At 38.6% G+C, this 26,429-nt stretch overlaps 3 protein-coding genes across 4 annotated transcripts; all 3 read left to right on the top strand.

Moving 5' to 3' along the window:
* Window positions 1–249: 249 nt before the first annotated feature.
* Window positions 250–3,318, top strand: CXCL5 (C-X-C motif chemokine ligand 5). Its single transcript, XM_002814864.5, has 4 exons — window positions 250–510; window positions 645–777; window positions 888–971; window positions 1,334–3,318. The coding sequence occupies exons 1-4, from the start codon at window positions 405–407 to the stop codon at window positions 1,350–1,352; spliced, it is 342 nt and encodes a 113-aa protein (XP_002814910.1). The 5' UTR covers window positions 250–404; the 3' UTR covers window positions 1,353–3,318.
* A 7,470-nt stretch (window positions 3,319–10,788) lies between these two features.
* On the top strand, window positions 10,789–11,947 carry PPBP (pro-platelet basic protein). Its single transcript, XM_002814863.5, has 3 exons — window positions 10,789–11,023; window positions 11,327–11,462; window positions 11,611–11,947. The coding sequence occupies exons 1-3, from the start codon at window positions 10,876–10,878 to the stop codon at window positions 11,711–11,713; spliced, it is 387 nt and encodes a 128-aa protein (XP_002814909.1). The 5' UTR covers window positions 10,789–10,875; the 3' UTR covers window positions 11,714–11,947.
* A 4,885-nt stretch (window positions 11,948–16,832) lies between these two features.
* LOC100439688 (platelet factor 4) lies at window positions 16,833–18,112 on the top strand. Of its 2 annotated transcripts, none has more exons than XM_002814862.4 (3): window positions 16,833–17,066; window positions 17,387–17,513; window positions 17,639–18,112. In XM_002814862.4, the coding sequence occupies exons 1-3, from the start codon at window positions 16,976–16,978 to the stop codon at window positions 17,724–17,726; spliced, it is 306 nt and encodes a 101-aa protein (XP_002814908.1). In that variant the 5' UTR covers window positions 16,833–16,975; the 3' UTR covers window positions 17,727–18,112. The 2 variants fall into 2 exon arrangements, with proteins under 2 accessions (XP_002814908.1, XP_054410027.1); XM_054554052.2 differs by lacking the exon at window positions 16,833–17,066 and adding an exon at window positions 17,109–17,259.
* Window positions 18,113–26,429: the final 8,317 nt, after the last annotated feature.

Below are 26,429 nucleotides of genomic sequence, written 5' to 3'. Positions count from 1 at the left end.
CTAGCCCGCTCAGGCCCAGGGCATGAGGCCCTGCTGAATCCTGCTGAATCGCTACTCCCTTCTAGCTGGAGCCACAGCTCCCTCCACCGCGGAGCAGGGCTACAACGTCCCTCTCGGTAGAGGTGCACGCAGCTCCTCCTGGCCACCCTCCCCACCAGTTCCCATTGTCTGGCCCCCCTCCCCCAACCTCTTCTTTCCACACGGCCCCATGAGTTCAGGGAATTTCCCCAGCATCCCAAAGCTTGAGTTTCCTGTCAGTGGGGAGAGATGAGTGTAGATAAAAGGAGTGCAGAAGGCACGAGGAAGCCACAGTGCTCCGGATCCTCGAATCTCCGCTCCTCGAATCTCCGCTCCTCCACCCAGTTCAGGAACCCGCGACCGCTCGCAGCGCTCTCTTGACCACTATGAGCCTCCTGTCCAGCCGCGCGGCCCGTGTCCCCGGTCCTTCGAGCTCCTTGTGCGCGCTGTTGGTGCTGCTGCTGCTGACGCCGCCAGGGCCCATCGCCAGCGGTGAGAGCGCATGGCACGCGGGACGCACTCGCACTCGGGCACAGCAGTGCATCCCAGCCTCTGCGGGGTCGCTGCGTTCCAGGGAACTCTCCCAGCAACCTGCCCTATAAAGGGTGTCTCTTTTTCTTCCCCAGCTGGTCCTGTCGCTGCTGTGTTGAGAGAGCTGCGTTGCGTTTGTTTACAGACCACGCAGGGAGTTCACCCCAAAATGATCAGCAATCTGCAAGTGTTCGCCATAGGCCCGCAGTGCTCCAAGGTGGAAGTGGTGTAAGTTCTGTGCTGCTGTGTCCACTGCGACCTTGGCAAGAGGGAAGTCCCGCAGCCTGGGTCTTCAGCCTTGGTATCTCATGAGTGTATCTTCTTTTTCTTTCCTTCAGAGCCTCCCTGAAGAACGGGAAGGAAATTTGTCTTGATCCAGAAGCCCCTTTTCTAAAGAAAGTCATCCAGAAAATTTTGGACGGGTACTTGTCACTTTGATCTTTGTGGTTTTTAAATCTCATCTAGGGAGACCATAGACTTTACAAGGTCTTTATTCTCTGTACGATTTAAGTAACACTTTTCATGTTTAGAATTAAAAGGTTGTTAAATTGGGAAAGTTTTTCTGGATTGTCCTTCGAAAATCTTTATACCAATCTTACATGTAATTACTTGAGCAGTTACACACAGCTTGTCACTAAGTTATGTTTTTTGTTTACCCATTGCTTTTATTGATTTTTGTGTCCTCCTTTTTTACCAAACATTATAAACGCTGAGTTTTGACAACAGGGTGGAGTAGAAAGGAGTGTGAAAAATGGTTAAACTAATGTAATATTCTTCTCAACAGTGGAAACAAGGAAAACTGATTAAGAGAAATGAGCACGCATGGAAAAGTTTCCCAGTCTTCAGCAGAAAAGTTTTCTGGAGGTCTCTGAACCCAGGGAAGACAAGAAGGGAAGATTTTGTTATTGTTTGTTTATTTGGTTTTCCAGTAGTTAGCTTTCTTCCTGGATTCCTCACTTTGAAGAGTGTGAGGAAAACCTGTTTGCCCCTTAAGCTTTCAGCTCAGCTAATGAAGTGTTTAGCATAGTACCTCTGCTATTTGCTGTTATTTTATCTGCTATGCTATTGAAGTTTTGGCAATTCACTATAGTGTGAGCCAGGAATCACTGGTTGTTAATCTTTCAAAGTGTCTTGAATTGAAGGTGACTATTATATTTCCAAGAAATATTCCTTAAGGTATTAACTGAGAAGGCTGTGGATTTAATATGGAAATGATGTTTCATAAGAATTCTGTTGATGGAGATATACTGTTATCTTCAGTTTTTTAAGAAATAGGAAATATTTTAATGTTTCTTGGGGAATATGTTAGAGAATTTCCTTACTCTTGATCGTGGGATACGTTTAATTATTTCACTTTAGAAAGCTGAGTGTTTCGCACCTTATCTGTGTAGAATATATTTCCTTATTCAGAATTTCTAAAAGTTTAAGTTCTATAAGGGCTAATATCTTCCTATAATTTTAGACATTCTTTATCTTTTTAGTATGGCAAACTGCGATCATTTACTTTTAAACTTTGATTTTACATGCACTTATTAACTATTTTATTAGGAGTACCATAATTCTAGTAACTAAATATATATTTTAGATAGATGAAGAAGCTAGAAAACAGGCAAATTCCTGACTGCTAGTTTATATAGAAATGTATTCTTTTAGTTTTTAAAGTAAAGGCAAACTTAACAATGACTTGTACTCTGAAAGTTTTGGAAACGTATTCAAACAATTTGAATATAAATTTATCATTTAGTTATAAAAATATATAGCGACATCCTCGAGGCCCTAGCATTTCCCCTTGGATAGGGGACCAGAGAGGGCTTGGAATGTTGAAAAAAAAAAAAAACAAGGAGAAGTCATCCAAGGGATGTCAATTTTTTATCCCTCTGTATGGGTTAGATTTTACAAAATCATAATTTGCAGAAGGCCAGCATTTATGGTAGAATATATAATTATATATAAGGTGGCCATGCTGGGGCAAGGTCCCTCCCCACTCCCAGCTTTGGCCCCTTTCACAGAGTAGAACCTGGGTTAGAGGATTGCAGAAGACAAGCTGGAGCGGGGAGGGCAGGGAAGAGGCCTGTCGGGTTTTTCACTGGGATTTTGAAGCATTTCTGTCTGAATGTAAAGCCTGTTCTACTCCTGATGGGACACACTGGGGTTGGGGGTGGGGGAAGATGCGGTAATGAAACCAGTTAGTCAGTGTTGTCTTAATATCCTTGATAATGCTGTAAAGTTTATTTTTATAAATATTTCTGTTTAAGCTATTTCACCTTTGTTTGGAAATCCTTCCCTTTTAAAGAGAAAATGTGACACTTGTGAAAAGGCTTGTAGGAAAGCTCCTCCCTTTTTTTCTTTAAACCTTTAAATGACAAACCTAGGTAATTAATGGTTGTGAATTTCTATTTTTGCTTTGTTTTTAATGAACATTTGTCTTTCAGAATAGGATTGTGTGATAATATTTAAATGGCAAAAACAGAACATAATTTTGTGCAATTAACAAAGCTACTGCAAGAATAATAAAACATTTCTTGGTAAAAACATATGTATTTATATATTATACATTTATATATAATATATATTTATTATATATTTAGCATTGCTAAGCTTTTTAGATGCCTATTGTGTATCTTTTAAAGGTTTTGACCATTTTGTTATGAGTAATTACATATGTATTACATTCATTATATTAAAATTGTACTTTTTTACTATGTGTCTCATTGGTTCATAGTCTTTATTTTGTCCTTTGAATAAACATTAAAAGATTTCTAAACTTCACTCATATTGTTTCTCCTTCATATACTGTTACAATACATTTTACTTATCTTTAATTCTATGTAATTTAAAACACTAACTCTGCTCCTCTCTGACTGGCAGAGAAGGCCCTCATTCCCCAATATCATTGCCTTGGCTCAACCTTTCTCCAAGTTCAGTTCCCTTCTAGTTATTCCTTCACAGCACCAGTGGCTTCTGGGGTCTTTAGAAAACACAAAGATTTCCCTATCTAAATTCTTCCCTACCTAAATTGTTTCCTAAACATAAAATAAAGGTTTCTAAGCATGACAGATGACGTTCTTTCTGTCTCATCCCACTCCTGATCAGCACTTTAACTTCCCTTGCCCCTCAAATTCACTATAGTCAGGTGTTCAGTTCCCTAACTGGGCATGTTCTTTCCTAGGCCCATGACTTTGCATTTGCTAGGGCCACTACCTGCATATAAGAGGAGGCTTATTCATCCTTAAGAACTCAGCTCAAGTAATACCAGCTCCTTGGCAGAGCTCACGGCTTCCGATTTGATGTTCCCATGACATCTCATTATCTGAATTACAACAAAAATACTGCATTGCTCTTATTTGTTTATAGGTTTCTTCATCCTCTCTAGCTATCCCGGAGCATTAACCATATTATATCTACATCTGCATCCCCAGTGTAGCATTAATGCATGAGTTAATGAATTAACAAGTTATACTGATCTTCAGGCTGTCAGATACTGTTCTAAATTCAATAACCTGGCTCATGGTAGATGTCTTTTTTTTTTTTTTTTTTGAGACTGAGTCTTACTCTGTTGCCCAGGCTGGACTCCAATGGCATGACCTCGGCTCACTGCAACCTCTGCCTCCCAGGTTCAAGCGACTTTCCTGCCTCAGCCTCCCGAGTACCTGGGAGTACAGGCACCTACCAGCATGCCCAGCTAGTTTTTGTATTTTTGTAGAGATGGGATTTCACCATGTTGGCCAGGCTGGTCTTGAAATCCTGACCTCAGGTCATCGGCCCGCCTCAGCCTCCAAAGTGCTGGGATTACAGGCATGAGCCACCCTGCTCGGTTTTAATTAAATTATAACTTGTTTACCCTCTTTTCTCCTTGTCTAGCAGTAGTCCAACAAGGGGTTTGGCATGCACAATCCTCTCAATCTATAATACCTCCCCTCACTTTTACCAGGGTAACTACCATCCTTCCTTCTGGAATAGCTTGCCTTTTACTTTCTTAAGGAAACCTCTCCAACCCTTACTCCTACCTTTGAGGAGGACCCTTTTATACCCTCTCATAGCACTCTGTACTTTTCCTTCATAAAGTTTTCTCACCGGAGTTACTGTAGAGTTTATTGAGCCTATGTGTTTATTGTCATCTGTTTAAGGTCTCTCTGTTCTAGCTTCATGTAAGCCTCATGAAGGCAGGAACAATGCTCATCAACTTCATCTCAGTTCCTGGGACAGTGCCTAGCACATACTAGGTATTCAAAAACAAGTGATTTCGGCTAAACAAGTCCCTTTGTCACTCTAAAATTAAAAGAGCAATTTCATTTAAATACATATTCTTAGGTTATACTTAACATTTCCCTATCTAAATGACAAAGGAGGTTCTGTCTCATCCCAATCTTCATTAGTACTTCAACTTCCCTTGTCCCTCAAATTTACTATATAAATACCTAAGAATAGGTATTTATATGAAATTGCTTTTTATGAAACACAAGAAAAGGAAAGAAAGAAGTTTAATCATATTAATATGTATGTACATACATTCACACTCCAGTTGGATTATATTATACATGTTTATATTGGCATGTACTTGTATAAATTAGAATATGCTATGCGTCTTTTTTTTTTTTTTTTTTTTTTGAGACCAAGTCTCACTGTCGCCCAGGCTGGAGTGCAGTGGTATAATCTCAGCTCACTGCAACCTCTGCCTCCCAGGATCAAGCGATTCTCCTGCCTCAGCCTCCAGAGTAGCAGGGACTACAGGCACGCGCCACCACGCCCAGTTAATTTTTTTTGTAGTTTTAGCAGAGACGGGGTTTCCCCATGTTGGCCAGGATGGTCTTGATCTCTTGACCTCATGATCAGCCCGCCTTATCCTCCCAAAGTGCTGGGATTACAGGCGTAAGCCACCAGAGTCTTTTAAAGAAGCTCTGGAAATGATATGCTCTCTGGATATTTTCTGTCAATTACATAGTACCTATCAGAATATATGATATATTTTCCTTTGTATAAGTATTCATCAATCAAATATTAATTTATTGATATTAATCGATAATCCTGTTACATGCCTATTATCTTTGCAGGATCCTTATGATCTGGAAATTATAAAGATGAGGAACTTTCAGTCTAAGTTAAGGTTTTCTGCTGCAAATATACTCAGTTTTCCCACGAACAAAGATTTTCCAGTAAGAAGAGTGGAAGAAAGGGGAGAAGAGGTGAGGGGAAGAACTAGAAAAGAGAAGACTAGAGGAGACAAAGATGAGAGGAGGAGGGTGTTGGAAGGGACTATGACTTGCCTGTTTTTTCCTTTCTATTTTCTTCCTTCTCTCCTTTTCCTTCTTCTTCTCTTCCCTCCCCTTCCCTTGCCTATTCTCCTTCTCTCCCACCATTCCTCATTTCTGCTTATTAGTGAGAAGTTAAATAATTATATTTAAAAGAATAGGAGAGGAACCCAGGTGCCCCAGTAGAAATCACAGCCAGCAGCCAACACCAACCACCTCTCAGGTGACTTAAGCCATTAAAATTTTGTTTTAAATTATTTTATTATTTTTCTTATTTCTTAAAAAAACGTTGTGGGTACATACTAGCTGTATATATGTATGGGGTACATGAGCTGTTTTGATACAGGCATGCAATGTGAAATAAGCACATTGAGAATTAGGTATCTATCCCCTCAAGCATTTATCCTTTGGGTTACGAACAATCCAATTACATTATTTATGAGTTATTTTTAAATGTACAATTAAGTTATTATTGACTATTGTCACCCTATTGTCCCACTCTTTATTTTCAGCCATTTCAGCTGCTCCTGACTGCACTCAAGTGAGCTTAGCAGAATAAACGCTAACATACAGAATTATCAGAAGCAATAAATTAATATTTTAAGCCACTAACAATGAGGTCGGCTTATTACACAACAAAAGAGGATTAATGGTACTTGTTAACAATTTTATGTGTTTGCAGGCTCTAGAACATTATGTTAGAATTTCCTCAATGAATGAGCATATAAGGAAACTAGGTAACTTTCATACATTTGAGATTTAACAAATGATATTAATCAACGTAATTTAAAACACAAATTCTGAGTCCGGCAAAACTTTGAAGTATTGTATATAATAGTGCCCAGAAAGATACTCCCCCCTCAACTCCTTCACCCTCCCCACTGTCCTCCCATTTTCACCCCATGTTTCACTCTGGGCAGTAGACAGTAAAACCTCAATTAACATCTGAACAATTCTTGTCAACTCAGTTATACACTAAGCACACTTGGTTTCAGCACTTACAGAAAAATTTTGATGGCTAGTCTTTTAAATTTATTGATTAAGATACTTTAATGAACAGACTCAACATTGTACTATCCTTAGCATTTTTGGTACTAATTGCTTTTATGATTGATTTGCTTGTGGTAGTCTATTTCCTTCATACTTGAAAGAAGGATTTGGGAAATGTGTGTTAAAAATGTTCTGTGTGAGGCAGAGAAGAAGTAATCTATGCCTTAATTTTATAGATAGTGGTCTTCCAATGTCTCTAGATATTTTCTTTTAAAATAGCTAACATAAAATGTGCTTTGAGTCTTAGATAATTTGCTTGCTTCCTTCATGACTCTGCTATTTATAAGATGACTTAAAGAAAAAAGAGCTAAAATAACTTAGCACCCCCCAACACACACATACACAAACCCACAATGACGATGTAAGATTAATAAAAAGGCTGTCAAGTTATTTTAAAAACAAGGAACAAAATAACTCTTCTCTAATTCTAGCATTTATTTAAACAATAATTTTGTATAACAGTGTGCTTTTAACTGAATAAGTTATTTAAAAACATCTTTTAACCAGTTTTGTACACTCAGTTTATCATCATCTGTACAGTGTTTCTCAACGTGGAAATGGAAGGGAATGATGCAAATGACAGTAACAGCAATTAACAGCAGCAGTTGTCATCATAGCAGCAAGAGTAGAGTATTTTTCATATCCCATTGCTTTACACAAATATTTTAGGCCTGACTTTTAAAAAATAAATAATTAAATGAGCAAGTCACGCAAAGAGAACTTCGTAAAACCTGTTAGGAAGTTCAGGCTTAATCAACTGATGCTTAATCAATATTTTTTGAGTTAATAAAAACTAGCAAAATATTGTTTTATATCAAATGCTGACTGATATCCTTAAGAAATTTTGATGACTCAAGAAATCTGTTACTACTTCCTCACGAATTTTGCTGACGATGTGTCTTTCGTGACAAGCCACATTTGTTGATTAAGACAATGACTCCATGATACTGGAGTCACCTCTTTCCTGGTATTAACCCACTAGTTGGTTTCCTGGTAGGAAATAGCCTGCCTTTTTCCTGGTGTCAACTCACTCAAAAGCATCATTACTTTAGAAAACTTTTCATACAGTTTTCTTAAAAAGATTAGGGAATTTTAGGAAATTTTACTAATGAACGAGGAAAGAAATCTGGATAGTGTTAAGTAGGGGGAAAAAAAAGTGTCCAGTGAAGCCAATAAACATTCTCAGCAATGTATTTTGGGGTTGAACAGAAAACGAAATATACTATGAATAGTGTTAAAAAAAAAAACCCTTTATATCTTGCTCTGGAAATGGCTTTGATCTTATGTTTGAATGAAAATGTATATGACTTGCGAATTCACAATATCTCAATCTCAATAATGACAAAAAGCTATAAAGTCACCCCACAGGAGGAAAGAGAAAGAAGTCTGCTCCCCTCATTTTGTGTCCTGCTGAGCTTATCTCTGCAATTAACTCCACATCTCAACTCTCAGAAGACCCCGAACTCTCAGCTTACACCCTTCCTTTAAGCTTGCTTAAGACTAGAAATTTCTGTGTTGAGACAGGGAGAAAAATCATTTCAATTAAATATGTTCTACTGCTAAACTCTAATTTAAAGAAAACAATAAATGAGGTGGAGAAAAATAAGAAATACATTCATCAACTGAAACTAAGGCTAGTGAGGCAGAAATAATTTTATACATGTTTATTGAAAGCCAGATGGGAAGATAGACCTGGGAAGACACATCCACAAAGTTGGGGGTGTTCTAGAGTCTTTCACAAGTTACAAGGGCTTTATATAGTAGAAAAGCTTAAAATAAGGCAGAAAAAACTCATACTAGAGTTGTCTTCTTTTTCATTGGAGGGTACAATACCGAAGTTAAAATCATTAGCTACAGATTACAGCACACAGGCTAAATGTCTATATACAAAACAATCAATAAAACTTTTTGTTTCAGCTAAACTTAGAAATAAATCATTGTCCTATTTAGTGTCAGTAGGTTCTACATTAATTACTACATCAATCATTTGAGGAACTCATAATAAAATACTTTACTCAGAGATAGAATGTCACCATCAAGTCACGAAACCTTTCCAGGGTGAGTTAATTTGGAAGTCTGCTTACTTCTAAAGTAAACTGTCAAATGTGGTCTGTAGCTTATCGCATTTAAAAACAGGACCTGAGAACTTGAGTAGACATAGTAGATAACTATTATACAATAGGGAAAACTGGCTTGAAAACAAAAACATAATTAAAAAAATTACTATATTCATCCTTTTGATAGACAGTAATTTTGAACATTTAGTATTTTAAGCATTTCTTCTAAAATTTAAAGATATGAAAAATAAGAAAAGAATATGGAAAATTTAAATAATATTCTGTGAGACTTATACATAGTAGTAAAAGGGAGAAAACTTGTTGCCAGTGCCACTTACATCTGCCTCTTCTTTACTGACAATCTTCCAAATCAATTTAAATAGTATAGTTGCTTTGGGTCCTGTCGAGTTTGGCCTGGAATTGTAGGTGATTAGAAAAGATAGAGAAACTTTCATGTGATACGTATTCATTGATTTATTAATTATTTAAGATCTACTTTATATTGAAGTATCCTACATGTTATAGGATACATGAGGCATTCAAACAAACACAGGACATGCCACTCCCTACGAAAGTGCATGGTTCAGTTGAGGAAGGAAGTCTTACAGATGGGACAGAGAACCAGAAAATAACATAAAGCCAACATGTAATGTGTAGGTCCACCTCTCTATCTTTGTAGGGATATAGCATTTCAGACCAAAACCTTTAATTTGGGTCTGAGAATTCAGGAACAAATATTTTTCTTGGTAAGGACATTTCTTGCACAATTTCTAATAGTGCAAAATTGGAAACACCCTGAAGGGCACCAACAAGGCAAGGTTGAGTAACTATTGTTCTTACCATAGGACATCACGTGGTCATTAAGAAGAATGGGGGAAAACTACATTAAGATGGCCTTAAAAGATAAGGAACACATATTTTTTGAAGGATAAAAGTCAGCTGTATAGTGATCCATATACAATACTTCTATGTATATGTGTACCTCTATGTCTTAAACGTGTCTCACTGTATACATACACATGTGTGCATATAAATGCAGATAGAATTGAAAACTAATGCAAAATTGTTACCAGTGTTTACCACTGAAGCGTAGGAATGTGGAGAAATGATGAAGAGAAATTTGTGTTTTATTTCAAATACATCTGCAGCGTATGAATCTTTTGCAATAAATTATATAATTTTTCTGTTGAATTAAAAAGAAAAAGAAAAATATGCTGGGTCGTGCTTTTTAGGTATTCTTAGGTGGTAGAAACAAGTAGCTTCTTTTGTAATACAAAGGAGGATGAGTTTCATTTGTAGTTTCTAGATGAAATTACAAAACATAATATAGATTGAAGGCAGAAAGAATCCAATAAACTAAAATCCAAAGACAACCTTTGATGGTAATTGGCTCTTATTTTACTTACATGCTCAAAACCAATCCCAATATTTATCAACTTCCATGAAAAGAACATTTGCTTTCTTTGGCACTAACAAGGAAAGATAACTTTCTCTTTCAAGGGCCACAAGTTTGTGCCTTCAGGTGCTCCTAAAGTTTCTATTAAGCCTAAAAACTGCATTATAGAAAAGGCAGGGCATATTGTTATAAATCATACAAAGAAAATGCATGTAGCATTTCAGTCTAGTTCTTACCTTCCTGAACGGAGTTCTTACACATGTGTAAGGAAGATAAGTACTGAGAAAGGGAGAGTGGGAATGTGAAGTGATGCGTATTAAGCAACTTAGTAGGAATTTGACCTGTCTGGTCTTTCTCTGGGTTGGGCACAGCTTCAAATGCTTGTGTGTGTATCACCACATACCCTCACTTCCTCCTTCCCTATCTCTTCCTTCTTACTGGCTTTGAGAGAGAGCATATAAATGACATCTTCAGGGCATGAGAAGCCACTTATCTGCAGACTTGTAGGCAGCAACTCACCCTCACTCAGAGGTCTTCTGGCTCTGGAAACAACTCTAGCTCAGCCTTCTCCACCATGAGCCTCAGACTTTATACCACCCCTTCCTGTAACAGTGCGAAACCACTTCATGCCTTGCAGGTGCTGCTGCTTCTGTTGCTGCTGCTGACTACTCTGGCTTCCTCCACCAAAGGACAAACTAAGAGAAACTTGGCGAAAGGCAAAGGTAGAGGCCCTTCTTCCCTGCACCTGTTGCTGCTTCTGCTACACCTATCTTTGGGGTTAAGACTAGCTTGGTGCTTCTGGGGCTGGAGAGTGCCATTATACCAACAACTCCAATTGGAGGAGGCACACAGTGGGGTCACGTCTCACTTCTTGTATGCTGGGCAATCTGCTGGGCACTTTACTAAAGCGTTACAGATCATATTCACAATGGCTTTATGAGAGAGGTACAATTACCCTCAATCTGCAAATAAGATACCTGAGGAAAATATTCATGACCACCAATACGTCACATTTTCTACCCTAGAGGAAAGTCTAGACAGTGACTTGTATGCTGAACTGCGCTGCATGTGTATGAAGACAACCTCTGGAATTCATCCCAAAAACATCCAAAGTTTGGAAGTGATCGGGAAAGGAACCCATTGCAACCAAGTCGAAGTTATGTAAGTTGCTGTTTCTGTGCTATTGCCTTATCAGAGAAACCCTCTACCACCATCTGCATATGCACTCGTTTCCTCCAGTCTCATGGATTTGGATTAGTTCTGATATTCAGGTCAGGACACCCACAGATAACCCTGTTCTCTCTTGCAGAGCCACACTGAAGGATGGGAGGAAAATCTGCCTGGACCCAGATGCTCCCAGAATCAAGAAAATTGTACAGAAAAAATTGGCAGGTGATGAATCTGCTGATTAATTTGTTCTGTTTCTGCCAAACTTCTTTAACTCCCAGGAAGCGTAGAATTTTGAAACCTTGATTGTCTAGAGTTCTCATTTATTCAGGATACCTATTCTTACTGTATTAAAATTTGGATATGTGTTTCATTCTGTCTCAAAAATCACATCTTATTCTGAGAAGGTTGGTTAAAAGATGGCAGAAAGAAGATGAAAATAAATAAGCCTGGTTTCAACCCTCTAATTCTTGGCTAAACATTGGACTGTGCTTTGCATTTTTTTCTTTAAAAATTTCTATTCAAACACAACTTGGTTGATTTGTCCTGGTCTGCTTTATGGTTAGTAGACATACTCATGGGTATTATCAGATTTCATAATGGTCAATGATAATAGGAATCACATGGAGCCCAACAGAGAATATTTGCTCAATACATTTTTGTTAATATATTTAGGAACTTAATAGAGTCTCTCAGTGTCTTAGTCCTAGGATGTCTTATTTAAAATACTCCCTGAAAGTTTATTCTGATGTTTATTTTAGCCATCAAACACTAAAATAATAAACTGGTGAATATGAGTCTTATAAACTATGGTTAGCTAGTTTAAAGTGAATATATTTGCCACTAGTAGAACCAAAATAGATGATGAAAATGAATGAACATATCTACATAGTTATAATTCTATCATTAGAATAAGCCTTATAAATAAGTACAATATAGGACTTCAACCTGACTAGACTCCTAATTCTAAATTCTACTTTTTTCATCAACAGAACTTTCATTCATTTCTTAACCCTAAAATTTATACCCACACTATTCTTACAAAAATATTCACATGAAATAAAATTTGCTGTTGATTTGTTGTCATCTATCATTAATTTTAACAGGATTGTTGGGGAAAAAAGCTTTAATTTTCCTCTTTTTTTGTATACTTGGTATTTCACAGTATGACCAACAAAAGTTACTAAATTGATGATCGGTGTCATTCTTAATGTAGTATGATAATAGTTACAATTTATTAATCATTTTAATATGCCAGAAATACTAAATGTTTTGCATGCATGAACTAAACAATTTTTTTAAAGATAGATATGATCTGGTTAAAAGCACATCCTCTGGAGTTTGAATAATGAGGTAACCTGGCTCTGCCACTTGTTAGCTGTGTATATCAGCTCATGTTGCTTAATTTCTCTGTACCTTAGTTTCTTCATCCTTAAAATGGGGATAATATTGCCTCCCTCATAGAGTTTATGGAAGGATTAAAAGAGTTAATAAATTTAAGGTATTCAAAATAATGTGTGTCACAAATAAGCCATATATAAATGTTAGTAATTATTTCTTATGATTATTGTTATCCTCCCCAGTGTTACAGAAGAGAAAAATCAAGTTTATAGAGTTTAAAATACTTGCCCACTTTCAGATAACTAAGTAGGTAACAGAGTGGGAATTTCAAATTGTGCTCTTAACCACCACACCACAGTGCTTTCCTCAACTCTTCTTTCTCTAATGAAGAGATTACATTGCATATAGCATAGTATTATTCACACACATAATACAACTTGATACATAAATAGCATATTGTATATACCATAATAATTATAGGATATCAGGCATCTCACTCATTATGTCTAGTGGTTTCCCACTGAAACTTGACAAGACCAGCTCCTGAGACATGGCACAGTGTTGACACCATGCTTATACCTCCTGAGATGCAGATGTCTTCTGTTTTTGAGTGCATGTGTTGAGTTACTCTGTTTACATGCAGAGAAAGAGTGATTTAGTTGCCACTCAGTGCCACCTGGGTTCCTTTACACTGCAAACATTAAAATCTGGGTGTAAGATTGTAAAAACACAGCGTGTTGCCCATCCATATGCAAAATCATCCCTCCCCTTCATTCTCTCTGCTGTTAACTCAGAAGGGGCTTCAAGTTTCAGGTTCATAAACACGTATGAATTACAAAATGTTCTGCAACAACCATTGTGTCGGATACAGGATGTTCAAAAATACAGTCATATTTTGCTTAACAATTGGGATACATTCTGAGAAATGCATCATTAGGTGATTTTGTCATTGTGTGAACATCATAGGGTGTGCTTACACAAACCTAAATGGTATAGCCTACTACAAACCTAGGCTATATAGTACAGCCTATTGCTCCTAGGCTATAAACCTGTACAGCATGTTATTGTGCTGAATACCATAGGAAGTTGTAACACAATGGTAAATATTTGAGTATCTAAACATATGTAAATGTAGAAAGATATAGTAAAAATATGGAACAAAAGAGTAAAATGGTACACCTCTATAGGGCTGTTAACACAAATGGAGCTTGTAGGACTGGAAGTTGCTCTGGATGAGTTGGACTGTGAGTGGTGAGTCAATGTGAGTGCCTAGGACATGACTGTACACTTCTTTAGGCTTTGTAAACACTGTACACTTAGGCTGCACTAAATTTATAAAAAAATATTTTTTCTTCAACAATAAATTAACCTTAGATTACTGTAATTTTTTTATTTATAAACTTAATTTTTAAACTTTTTGACTTTTGTAATAACACTTTAAACGCATTATACAACTGCACGAAAATGTTTTTTCTTTATATCGTCATTCTATAAGCTTGTTTTCTTTTTTATCTAGTTATTTATTTATTTATTTATTTTAGAGATGAGGTCTTTCTCTGTCACCCACACTGTAGTGCAGTGACATGATCATAGCTCTCTGCAGCCTCAAACTCTTGGGATCAAGTGATCTTCCTTGATCGTCACTACAGATGTGCACCATCATGCCCAGCCAATTTTTGAAAATTGTTATTGAGAAGGGGACTCATTTGGTACCCAGGATGCTCTCGAACTCCTGGTCTCAAGCGATCCTCCTGCCCCAGCCTCTCAGGCTGGGATTACACCCATGAGCCATAGAGCCTGGCTAATTGTTTTTTGTTTTGTTTGTTTTATTTTTCACACTTTTCTGTTAAAAATTAAGATGCAAAAACACACATCAGCCTAGGCCTACACGGAGTCAGGATCATCAGTATCACTATCTTCCAACTCCTTGTTTTGTCCCACCAGAAGCTCTTCATGGGCAATAATACGCATGGAGCTGCCGTCTCCTATGATAACAGACAGATGATAACAACTCATACTTCCTGAAGGATCTGTCTGAGACTGTTTCACAGTTAATGTTTTTTCTATAACTAGTAGAAGGAGTATATTCTAAAATAATAATAAAAAGTATAGTATAGTAAATACATAAACCAGTAACATAGTTGTTTGTTATTCTTATCAAGTATTGTTTACTATACATAATTTTATGTGCTATACTTTTATAGAACTGGCAGTGAATGGGTTTGTTTACACCAGCATCCCCACAAACATGTCAGTAATACACTGCTTCCTATGACTTTACAACCATGAGGCAATGGGAATCACATCACTAGGCAACAGGAATTTATCAGCCCCATTATAATCTTATGGGACCATTGTCATATATGCAGTCTATTGTTGACCTAAATGTTGTTATGTGCTGCATTACTGTATGTAAGTCACAGAGAATTGCACTTGAAAAGATCACTATGTGGTGGGAGACACAGATAAGTAGGCAAATAATTGCAACTATATATTACACATGTTAATATAGAGGTATGCTTCAATTGCTTGAAGGGGCAGATACATGAACATGTTAAAACTTCATCATCATCATTTTCAACACATCATCTTCGCTAATGTGGCACTTTGAATTGAGTCTCTACTAGTACACTGAAACAGTGATAAATGTTATAATCTCTGATTTCATAGTGTTTTCCAGTTTAGGAAACAAAACCATTTTTAACACTATGAAATACACACATACATACACACACATACGTATCTCTGTGTAATATATATGTGTGTGTGTGTGTGTGTGTGTTACCTGTGAGAAATAGGAAAAACAGAGTTCTGCAAGATAGAAAAGCAAGAGAACACAATTACATATAGTTGTCAGGGAAGGGCCCTCTGAGGAACTGATACTTAAGCTGACTCCAGAAGTATAAATAAGTCTTAGTCAGGTGAAAAGGCAGGTAGTGGGAGAGTAGGAGGAAGAAATTACTCAGCTCAAAAATTAAATTGCATATTTCTATAGAAGTCCAGTCCTACCACATATTAGAATATCAGCTTTTCCATGCAGTGGGCTCCTGACACCCTTTACCACTGTTAATAAGTGTGATAGAGAATCTCTGGCTTTGGGTTGAGGGTGTACCTTGCCCTAATCAAGAGCCAAAGTCATTCTTTCTCAGAGAAGGGAAGACAGTCCATATGGATCTCTTCCCCTTTCCTGTGTGGGATTCTATTTCATCCCCTCCACTCTCACTTCCCATCATTCTCACATTCAACTCCCAGATGCCTTGAATCCTCCTGAAGAGAGCATCACTGCTCCCCACCAACAGTGCAGCCCATCTCACCCTGTCACTGGCACTGGCTGAAGACACAGCAGGCACTGGGAGACATGGCCTGGCAAACTCTTCTTGTCCTCTCTTCTGGACTGTTATTCAGGAGGGAAACAATGAAGAAACAGCCAGGCACTAAACTTTTACAAGAAGAATGCATTCAAATATTACTTCTGCAATTTTTCCAAGAGTACGAGTAATGCAAAAATAGACCTCGCGTCCTACAGCATACTGGGTGATTATTGGTGGAGCCTGGTAAATACCATCCAGAGACTAGGGAAGTTTTCCACATTCAGGTGAAATTCAAAAGAGTCATCGCCTAGAGACCAAATTAAACTTATTAGTAGCAGAAAATAATTGCGAATAACACTCCCTTCGCACACAAAGCCACCAAACTCAGTAGTAATAATTGGTAGTTGCAGCTGGGAGGTTGGAAAGGAAACAGGAACTGTCAGAGTCCTGAAGGCACCTACTGTGTAAGTTGCATGATGACAACAGAGAACTCTACTGTTAATACAACACAAAAAACATTCCTTTTCTGACTCAAGTTCTGTTTCTAACTCTACAAACGTGCTTGTATGTAAGTTGAGGTTGGAGGTCCCAGCTAAGGCAGCTGCCCAGAGCCTTTTCTTTCTTTCTTTTTTTTTTTTTTTTTTTTTTTTTGGTAATCTTGGCTGGCCAGAGCCCAAGTCTTCCCAGTAGTATCTTAGTTTCCGCACCACAGTTCCTCGCTGTCCACTTCAGGCTTCCTGACTGGAAGGATAGCCGGGAATAAAACGCGCCGGTGAGGCTCAGGAGTCACTGGCCACAGAGACCCAGCCCGAGTTTCCCATCGCACTGAGATCCTGCTGGAAACTCTGCCGCAGCATGAGCTCCGCAGCTGGGTTCTGCGCCTCACGCCCCGGGCTGCTGTTCCTGGGGTTGCTGCTCCTGCCACTTGTGGTCGCCTTCGCCAGCGGTGAGAGCAGAAGCCAGGCTGTGAGGGCCGGCAGCTGCGAGGGGGAGTCCGGGAAGCCCTGGGGCTGGGGAGAAATCCTCTAGGATCATGATCACAGCTACACTTAACGGAGCGCCTGCTGAGTGTCTGGGCACAGTGCCAGGGGCTGCACCTGCACCTCCCACCTGGTCAGCACAACTTCTGTCTGAGGGAGGTATGATTTATGGTTAAGGAAAAGAAGGCTGAAAGTAGTGGAAAAAGTCCCTAAAGTACCTCTGGCTACTCATGGAGTCACCACTCCCTCCCCTCCTCCTCTCTTACCCCGTTCCTTTCCCCCTCAGCTGAAGCTGAAGAAGATGGGGACTTGCAGTGCCTGTGTGTGAAGACCACCTCCCAGGTCCGTCCCAGGCACATCACCAGTCTGGAGGTGATCAAGGCCGGACCCCACTGCCGCACTGTCCAACTGATGTGAGTCCTTGCACTGCGTCAGTCAGTGCCCCCGCTCCGTGCCTCCTCTGCCCATCCCTCCCCCTTCTAACGCCATTTGCAAACCCAAGGACTGAAAGGCGCATCTCTTCTCTTTTCCCTGCCAGAGCCACTCTGAAGAATGGGAGGAAAATTTGCTTGGACCTGCAAGCCCCGCTGTACAAGAAAATAATTAAGAAACTTCTGGAGAGTTAGCTACTAGATGCCTACGTGTGTGCATTTGCTATATAGCATACTTTTTTTTTCCAGTTTCAATCTAACTATGGAAGAACTTCTGATATTTGTGTTATTCTTATGATTTTAAATAAACAAAATAAATCAAGTTGTAGTATAGTCAAAATACTTCTTAATAATAGTGCAAAAATTGTGTTGACACATAATAATTTCATGGAAGAAAAAAATTCCAGTATTTTAAGCAAGAAATATTTTGAAGGAAGGTTTGAATACTGGTTATGCTTGGTGTTACATGTTGGCTGATACATATTCATGCATTTACATGATTGCAGTACTTTATAGCTACATATTTACCTTGACCATTATTATTACCTTTGTCAATAAATATCAGTAACACTTATGCATTACTAGATGGCTTTTAAAATAATTAAGTAAATAAATAAGACTGTTTTTATGCCCACAAATTCTGGAAACGAGGAGAGGTACTAGATGATGATGTTTTTATTCACCCCTCAGGAAGGCACTGCTCTACTCTGGGGAGAAAGGAAGTTGTTGCAGTGTTGGTATATTAGTTATCTATGGCTTCTGTAACAAATTAACACAAACTTAGTGGCTTAAACAATATAAATTTATTATCTTGCAATTTGGGGGGGTCACAAGTCCCAAGTGGGTTGAACATGCTAAACTCAAAGTATGATCATAGCTGTGTTTCTTCTGAAGGCTCTAAAAGAGAATCTATTTCCTTTCCTTTCTCAGCTTATAGAGGCATCTACATTCTTTGGCTTATGGACCCTCCATTGATTTTCAAACTGCATCACTCCAACCCCTGCTTCCATTGTCACATCTCCCCTCTCTCCTTTGAACATTCTGCCTCTAACTCTACCTACCTCTCATAAGGAGCCTTGTGAATACATTGGACCTGCTTGGATAATCCAGAAACCATTTCCATCTCTAGATATGAAAGCATCTGTGGAGACTTTTTTGCTATACTAAATGACATATTCATAGGTTCCAGAGAGTACGGCATGGGGATCTCAAGGGTGGGGGGCATTATTCACCCTACCACAATGGGTCAGAAGGCAGAATCTAGCTGAGGAATGAGAAAGCTGCAACCATTGCTCATGAGCTAATGTAATTTTTACCCAAGGTGACAATGTTTATGTAGACATAGGATAAAAATCCTAAGAGAAAATAGAACATGGTGCCATTCAATCTCTTTGGTGGTGGTGGAAAGGGTGGGTTTTTAGGATGACAAACTAATTAAAAAAAACATAATTTATAGATGCTTAGGAAATGCCAGAATATCATCTAAAATTCCCACACCCACATTGCAAGTTAGAGAGTATTATTGCCAATATAGAGATGAGCTGACAGTCTTGGGGAGGACACAGCTTGAGAGAGGCTGAGAAGATAATTCTGACTCTCAACTCCCTCCTCTTGCTTTCACATTGTGCTGCCTTTCACACAGGCAATTGGCATGTTAGCTGATTCTGCAGACAGGAACTGTTCCATGAACTAGCTCTTGAAGGGGGAGTAGGAATTTTCCAGGGGGACAAAGGGAAGACAGGAACTGTCACCAGAAGAATAATATGTAAAAAGACACTAGACAATTCAGTCATTTGCATGTTTGGACAATAGTTCATAGTTCTGCAGGGCTGGAATATCTATGGAGAGAGAGAGTGAAGCATGGTCTCTCAACTAGTTTTCACCCCCTTGGTGTTTTTCACCTATAATACAACTTATGCACTGCTACCCATATTATTTTTCCAAAACACGGATAGAAATATTTCACTCCCCTGCATAAATCATTCAAGATCCAAAGTCCTTAGCATGGCAGTCTACACTGTGTCACACTCACTTTCCCTCTGTGCCTTAGTTTCCTCATCTGTGAAGCAGGGATATTATGAGTGGCTACTTCATGGATGATCATGAGGACCAAAGTCAATTAATGCTGGAATGCTGGTGCCTCATAAATTACTGCTTAAGAATTACCTTGATCTAACTATACTGAGAACACTTTCAAGTTGCCACCTTTACCAGCAAGGGCATGGGAAGAAGGCTTTCCTCCTGGGAAAAGCTCAAGTCACACAGCAACTCCCTGTTGTTGTCTCAACAGTCATGGAGTGATAAAGTTTAAATTTACTTAAACTCCCTGTGAGTTGTAGGCAGTCATCAGAAAATGTCCACAAACTAGACACTTACTGCTTAGTCATGGGCTCTATCAATAAAACCAAACCACCAAAGGATATTTTGTTCTTGGAAGCTGTTCTGCATTTTTGTAATTTTTCATTTTTTTCTTCTAAGGACTGTGGTAAAAATAGCTTCTTCTGTAATGTATAAAACATTGAAGGTTTAGTTGGTTTTAAATATGTATCCCTATTTTCTCTTTATAAAAGACAATTCTTATTTATTACAAAGAGCAGAAAATATAGATGAAATAAAAATATTTTTCATAGCCTATAATTTCACCACTCAATTTTTTTATTTTTGAAAATATTAGTCATTTGATATGCTTACAAGTTGAACTGCTAACTTTTAATAAAGTATTTATTTGTATACACCGTAAAGAAAACACTTAGTAATTTACTTAATTATATTGCTATTAGTTTGGGAGCATTCCTGTCCAAATTTTCAGAGTATGAAAGCATGTCCCAGGGTAATATAAAATGTTTTCCATGGCTGGAGAAGAAACAGCTAACTCATGTGATATTGCATTCACTTATACATATATGGTCCTCTGTATATTTATATTCGCTATGTCTATGTGTGTATGAATGTATGCATGTTTTTCTATACTTTTACATACATATAAACTCACACACACATAAAACGAGTTTACAATACGATACTTATACCTGCTTTGTACTATGCATCCTGATATTTTATTTTCTATCCTATCCTATCCTACCATATTCCACTTTTTAGAAGATGTTGGCCACAACTCTATAAAATGATTTTATAACCCACTGATGGGTCATGATGTGTAGTTTAAAAGCACTAATCTAGTTCATTGATTAAAAAGTTAGGTTCTGATGGTCCATATTGGAGTCCACATTCCAAACAAGATGCATGGGGGAGTCAGTAAGAACAGGATGCTCAGGACCAACTGGATAGTTAAATCTCCTGGTCTGTAGTCTTCCTTCAATTTCAATCTCCATCCCTGACCTAGGGTTGGAGTCTCTGGGAAACCAAGGAAAAATAGCTTCTGTGGTAAAGATGTCACACCAAACAGGATGTTGTCTGGACTGGTGGGATTCTAAGTCCTTTTTAGCTGGGGCTACCATTTATATTCATTACCCATCTACTTCAGTCATGTACATTCTAGTTGGTTCCTAACGCACAACTTAATAGAGGACTGAAAATACATTGATTTCTAGGAAGACTTAGATAAAAAGCAAGCATGTTCACAATTAATGGACTTAAGTAGCTGTTTTATACTTATTTCCTCTTCCCATACGGCTCTTTTCCCTCTTAGTCCTGTAGATGCTGGCATTAGCCCAATGAGCTTTTGAGTAAGTTTGGGTTATATCTCAACTTTGATTCTGTGTGACCCCAAGTCTCCTCAGTTTCCTTATCTGCAAAATAAGGACAATAATGTCCACTTCATAGGGCTCTTGAAAGGAATACATCACACTTATAATAGGACCCAGCATGGATTCTGACTCAGAATTGGAACCTAGTAAGTAAATAGGACTTTTATTCCCTTTCCTTGGAGTTTCACCACCAGAGCATATAACATTTCCAATAGTGACAGCCACAATCTGTGAGCTAGCAAGCAACCTGTTGAGAACACAACCAACAAGAACTTCTCCTGCACAGAACCACAATCAAAAGCAGACAACGAGTTAAGAAGATTTTAACATGATAGACCAAGGTGGTATTTTCCACTTACAGTAACAAATAAAAGAAAATCAAATACCAAAACCACAATGTTGATGGGAGGTTTATCATGGCTGACTAAAACCATTTTATGCCTGCCTCCTCCACTTAGAAAAACCAGAGCAATATATAGAGAGTGACAGTATGAGTACATTATCCAAGCGATGATGTTGGAATTCAACAGAGAAGTAACACGAGAAACTAAAATCTGAGAGGAAGAAGGAGAAGAGGCAGCCTCCTTTCCCAGGATAGGCTGGGAGCTGGGAGTGACTTCCTAACACAAAGAAGCGGCAAGTAATAGACTTCTAGCAGTTCATATCCCCACTGTGAAAGAGTATAATCCAAACCATGAAAGAGCCCTTTGACCCTCCCAAACCCTGAAACTAACATGAAGACCAACCAGGAGACTGTGGGATGGAACTGTTCCAGGGAGGAAGCTCACACTAGGTTCCACATTCTTTCTGAGACCTAAGTGGCTACAGCAACCAGCTTCTGCCAACTTCATGCTATCCTGGGACTGGGGCGTTATGAAAACTTGGGTTGTCACTGCTGGGACAGGAGAGCAAGTAGGGATCACTCTCATTGCCAGGGCTAGGAAATGAGCTAGGCCTTAGAGGCAGCAACTAGTGACAGGAAGTGAGTGATCTGAGGTGGGGTCACGAGGTGAGTGAAAGTTGCTGCTGGGACTTGGTTGCAAGCTGAGTGAGGGCTCTTGAAGCCAGGGTAGGGGAGGCAAATCCCACAAGGACTAGGGTTTGAAGGGGTTGCACATTCCCCATCTGCCAGCACAAGGATGTGACCAGAGGGATGCCTCACCCTCTTCAGTGGCAAGCCCTCAACAAAGCTGCTTCTACCCCTCCCCGATACACTCTGCCTGGGACCTGAGAATTGCTCTGCTCTTGCCCCCCATGGCTAGTGCCCACTGTCACCATCAGGGTGCCTGAGCATAAGCTATCCAACCTAGCCGCACCACTACCTCTTCGACAAAGCACATAGCCTGGGGTCCTGGGGACTGTCCAACCCGATCCACCATCCTGGGAACTTAAGTAACTCTTCCAGGGGCCTGGGGTGTGGTCTAAACTCCTAGCTGCTACCACCTCAGATGGCACCTACCTCTCAAATGGATATGCTGTGGGCCTGGATACCAGTGCACCCAGCACACTGTAGCCACTTCCAACATCAATACACACTGCTAGGGACCCGGAGAATTTTCTTTCCAGTGCTACTTTGAATGCCCATGTCGTGCCAACTGTCCAGAGGCCTGAGAACCTGCCCATCTATTGATCTACCATTGCCACTACTGGCCTCCAAGCATGCTGCCTAGAGGCCCAAGAATTAACATACTAGTAAAAACCAAGACATGTAGCAGTGTACACTTCCCTAGGGCATAAAGATAGGCATACTCAGCCAACTGCTACCACCGCTGTGGCCTAAAGACTGGCCCACAAAACATACTAGTCCACAGCAAAATTTCACCAGTCTCCATTAATGACTGCACCCTAACTCATGAAGGAAATCACAAATACTACTAATGTTTACAGCCAAATAAATCACCCAGAGACTATGCTACTGTGTACCCAGAATCACAGCCAAAGTGCCCTACCCACTGAATACCATAGATACATCTCCAGAAAACAGTCCTCCTCTACTAAAAGTAAATGTCAAAATGGAAGAAGCAACTGTTGTACTACATGTGTGGACATCAATGTAGGCATGCTGGAAACATAAAAAGCAAGAAAATATGACACCTCCAGAGCAACACATTAATTATCCAGCAATAGATCTTTTTTTTTTTTTTCCTGAGTTGGAGTCTGGCTCTGTTGCCCAGGCTGGAATGCAGTGGCACCATCTCAGCTCACTGCAGCTCCGCCTCTTGAGTTCAAGCAATTTGCCTGCCTCAGCCTCCCCAGCAGTTGGGACTACAGGCATGTGCCACTGTGCCTAGCTAATTTTTTTATTTTTAGTAGAGATGGGGGTTTCACCATGTTGGCCAGGTTGGTCTTGAACTCCTGACCTCAGGTGATCTGCATGCCTCAGCCTCCCAAAGTGTTGGGATTACAAGTGTGAGCCACCATGCCTGGCCAATAGATGTTAATCAAAAAGAAAATTTCATTTCCCAATAAAGAATTCAAAATATTGTTTTTTTCAAAATACTGATTTTTTTTTTTTTTGAGACAGGATCTTACTGTGTTGCCCAGGGCTGGAGTACAGAAGTGTGATCTCAGCTTACTGCAACCTCCACCTCCTGGACTCAAGCAATACTTTCACCTCAGCCTCCCAAGTATCTGGGACTACATGCATGTGCCATCATGCTTGGCTAATTTTTTTTTTTTGGTAGAGATAGGGTTTCACCATGTCACCTATGCTGGTCTCAAACTCCTGAGTTTGAGAGATCCACTCACCTCAGCCTCCCAAAGTACTGAGGTGTGAGCCACAATGCCCAGCCAAAAACATTGATTTTAAGGGATCTCAGTGATATTCAAGAGAATTCTGAAAAATAATACAAAAAAAAAACTTAAAAAATTCAGAATATGAATGAGAAATTTACCAAAGCAATAGATATTTCAATAAGAACCAAATAAAAGTTTAGAATTGAAGAAGCCATTAAAGGAAATATAAAATACATTTGAAAGAGTCAACAGTAGACTAGATCAAGCAGAAGAAAGAATCTTAGAACTTGAAGATAGGTCTTTTGAAATAATCCAGTCAGACAAAAGCAAACAAAATATAATAAAAAAGAAAGAGCAAAGCATTTGTGACATTTGGGACAACGTAACATGACAAGATAAACAAATTGTCAGTATTACTAAGGGTGAAGAAACAAAGATTAGAAAACCTATTTAATGAAATAATAGATGAAAATTTCCAAAGTCTAGCAAGAGATTTCAACAGTTAGATACAGGTAATACAATGCAAAAAGGTATTCCCTATGGCTGTCTAAAGTCAAAGTTTTTTTTTTTTTTACTTTTTAATTACAGCCATTCGAACTGGTATGAGATGGTGTCATATTGTTGGTTTGATTTTCATTTCTCTAATGTTTAGTGATGCTGAGCATTTTTTCATACGCTTTTTAGCCAAATATATGTCTTCTTTTGAAAAGTGTCTGTTTACATCATTTACCCACTTTTTAAGGGAGTTGTTTGTTTTTTGCTAGCAAATTTCTTTAAGTTCCTTATAGATTCTGGATATTAGACCTTTGCCAGATGCAGAGATTGCAAATATTTTCTCCTACTCTGTATGATGTCTGTTTACCCTGTTTATAGTTTCTTTGTTGTGCAGAAGCTCTTTAATTAGATTCCATTTGTGAATTTTTGCTTTTATTGCAATTGTTTTTGGTGTCTTTGTCACAAAATCTTTGCCCATTCCTATTTCCTGAATGGTATTGACTTTTATCGTCCAGGGCTTATATAGTTTTAGGTTTTATATTTAAGTCTTTAACCCATCTTGAGTTGATTTTTGTATCTGGTGTAAGGAAGGAGTTCAGTTTTGATCTTCTGCATATGGTTTGCCAATTATCCCAGTACAACTTATTGAATAGGGAGTCATTTCACCATTGCTTGGTTTTATCAGGTTTGTCAATGATCCAATGATTTTAGATGTGCAGCACTATTTCTGGCTCTCTATTCTGCTCCATTGGTCTATATGTTTTGTTTTGTTTTTTAAACCAGTACCAGACTGTCTTGGTTAACATAGACTTGTAGTATAATTTAAAGTCATGCAACAAGATACCTCTAGCTTTATTATTTTTGCTTAGGGCTACCTTGGCTATCCAGGCTCTTTTTAGCTTCTATATAAATTTTAAAATAGTTTTTCCTAGTTCTATGAAGTAAGTCATCTGCAGTTTGATAGAAATAACATTGAATCTGTACATTGCTTTGAGCAGTTTAGCCATTTTAACAATATTGATTCTTCCTAACAATGAGCATGGAAATGTTTTCCATTTGTGCCATCTCTGATTTTTTTGAGCAGAGTTTTGTAATTCTAAGTGTAGAGATCTAATAGTATTCCTAGGTATTTAATTCTTTTGTGGCAATTGTGAATGGGATTGCACTCCTGATTTGGCTCTTAGTTTGACTGTTGTTGATGTACAGGAATGTTAATAATTTTTGCAATTGATTTTGTATACTGAGATAAACAAGCTGAAGTTGTTTATCAGCTGAAGGAGCTTTTGTGCCAAGATGATGAAGTTTTTTAGACATAGACTCATGGCATCTACAAACAGGGATAGTTTAACTTTCTTTCTTGCTATTTGGATGCCTTTTATTCTTTCTGTTGCCTGATTGCTCTGGTCAATACTATGTTAACTACAAGTGGTAAGACAGGGCATCCTTGTGTTTGTTTTAAAGGAGAATACTTCCAGCTTTTGCTCATTCGGTGTGATGCTGACTGTGGGTTTGTCACAGATGGCTATTATTATTTTAAACTATGTTCCTTCAATGTCTATTTTATTGAGGGTTTTTAGCATGAAAAGATATTGAATTTTATCAAAAGCTCTTTCTGCATCTATTGGAATAATCATGTGAGTTTTATCTTTAGTTCTGTTTATGTGATGAATCACATTTATTGATTTTCATATGTTGACCCATCCTTTATCCCAAGGATAAAGCCTACTTGATCATGGTGTATAAGCTTTTTGATGTGTGCTGGATTTGGTTTGCCAGTATTTTGTTGAGGATTTTTGTATCAATGTTCATCAAGGATATTGGCCTGAAGTTTTCTTTTTTTGTTGTGTATCTGTCAGGTTTTGGTATCCAAATGATGCTGGCCTCATAGAATGAGCTAGAGAGGAGCTCCTCCCTCAGTATTTTTGGAATAACTTTGGTAGAAATGGTAACAGCTCTTCTT

The sequence above is a fragment of the Pongo abelii genome, chromosome 3 (assembly GCF_028885655.2).
Source record: "Pongo abelii isolate AG06213 chromosome 3, NHGRI_mPonAbe1-v2.0_pri, whole genome shotgun sequence".
In the NCBI taxonomy this organism is placed as follows: Eukaryota; Metazoa; Chordata; class Mammalia; order Primates; family Hominidae; genus Pongo; species Pongo abelii.
The sequence above is the reverse complement of the archived record's forward strand: the minus strand, read 5'-3'. Positions and strand labels throughout refer to the sequence as shown.

What these genes read in the sequence shown, in the direction of transcription:
- CXCL5 (XM_002814864.5), top strand. Translation starts at nt 405, where the DNA reads ATGAGCCTCCTGTCCAGCCGCGCGGCCCGTGTCCCCGGTCCTTCGAGC. An exon ending in GCCAGGGCCCATCGCCAGCG is followed by an intron (nt 511 to 644) that starts GTGAGAGCGCAT and finishes TTTCTTCCCCAG; the next exon opens with CTGGTCCTGTCGCTGCTGTG. An exon ending in TGCTCCAAGGTGGAAGTGGT is followed by an intron (nt 778 to 887) that starts GTAAGTTCTGTG and finishes TCTTTCCTTCAG; the next exon opens with AGCCTCCCTGAAGAACGGGA.
- PPBP (XM_002814863.5), top strand. Translation starts at nt 10,876, where the DNA reads ATGAGCCTCAGACTTTATACCACCCCTTCCTGTAACAGTGCGAAACCA. An exon ending in AAACTTGGCGAAAGGCAAAG is followed by an intron (nt 11,024 to 11,326) that starts GTAGAGGCCCTT and finishes TTTCTACCCTAG; the next exon opens with AGGAAAGTCTAGACAGTGAC. An exon ending in TGCAACCAAGTCGAAGTTAT is followed by an intron (nt 11,463 to 11,610) that starts GTAAGTTGCTGT and finishes TCTCTCTTGCAG; the next exon opens with AGCCACACTGAAGGATGGGA.
- LOC100439688 (XM_054554052.2), top strand. Translation starts at nt 17,154, where the DNA reads ATGATCACAGCTACACTTAACGGAGCGCCTGCTGAGTGTCTGGGCACA. An exon ending in ACAACTTCTGTCTGAGGGAG is followed by an intron (nt 17,260 to 17,386) that starts GTATGATTTATG and finishes TTTCCCCCTCAG; the next exon opens with CTGAAGCTGAAGAAGATGGG. An exon ending in TGCCGCACTGTCCAACTGAT is followed by an intron (nt 17,514 to 17,638) that starts GTGAGTCCTTGC and finishes TTTCCCTGCCAG; the next exon opens with AGCCACTCTGAAGAATGGGA.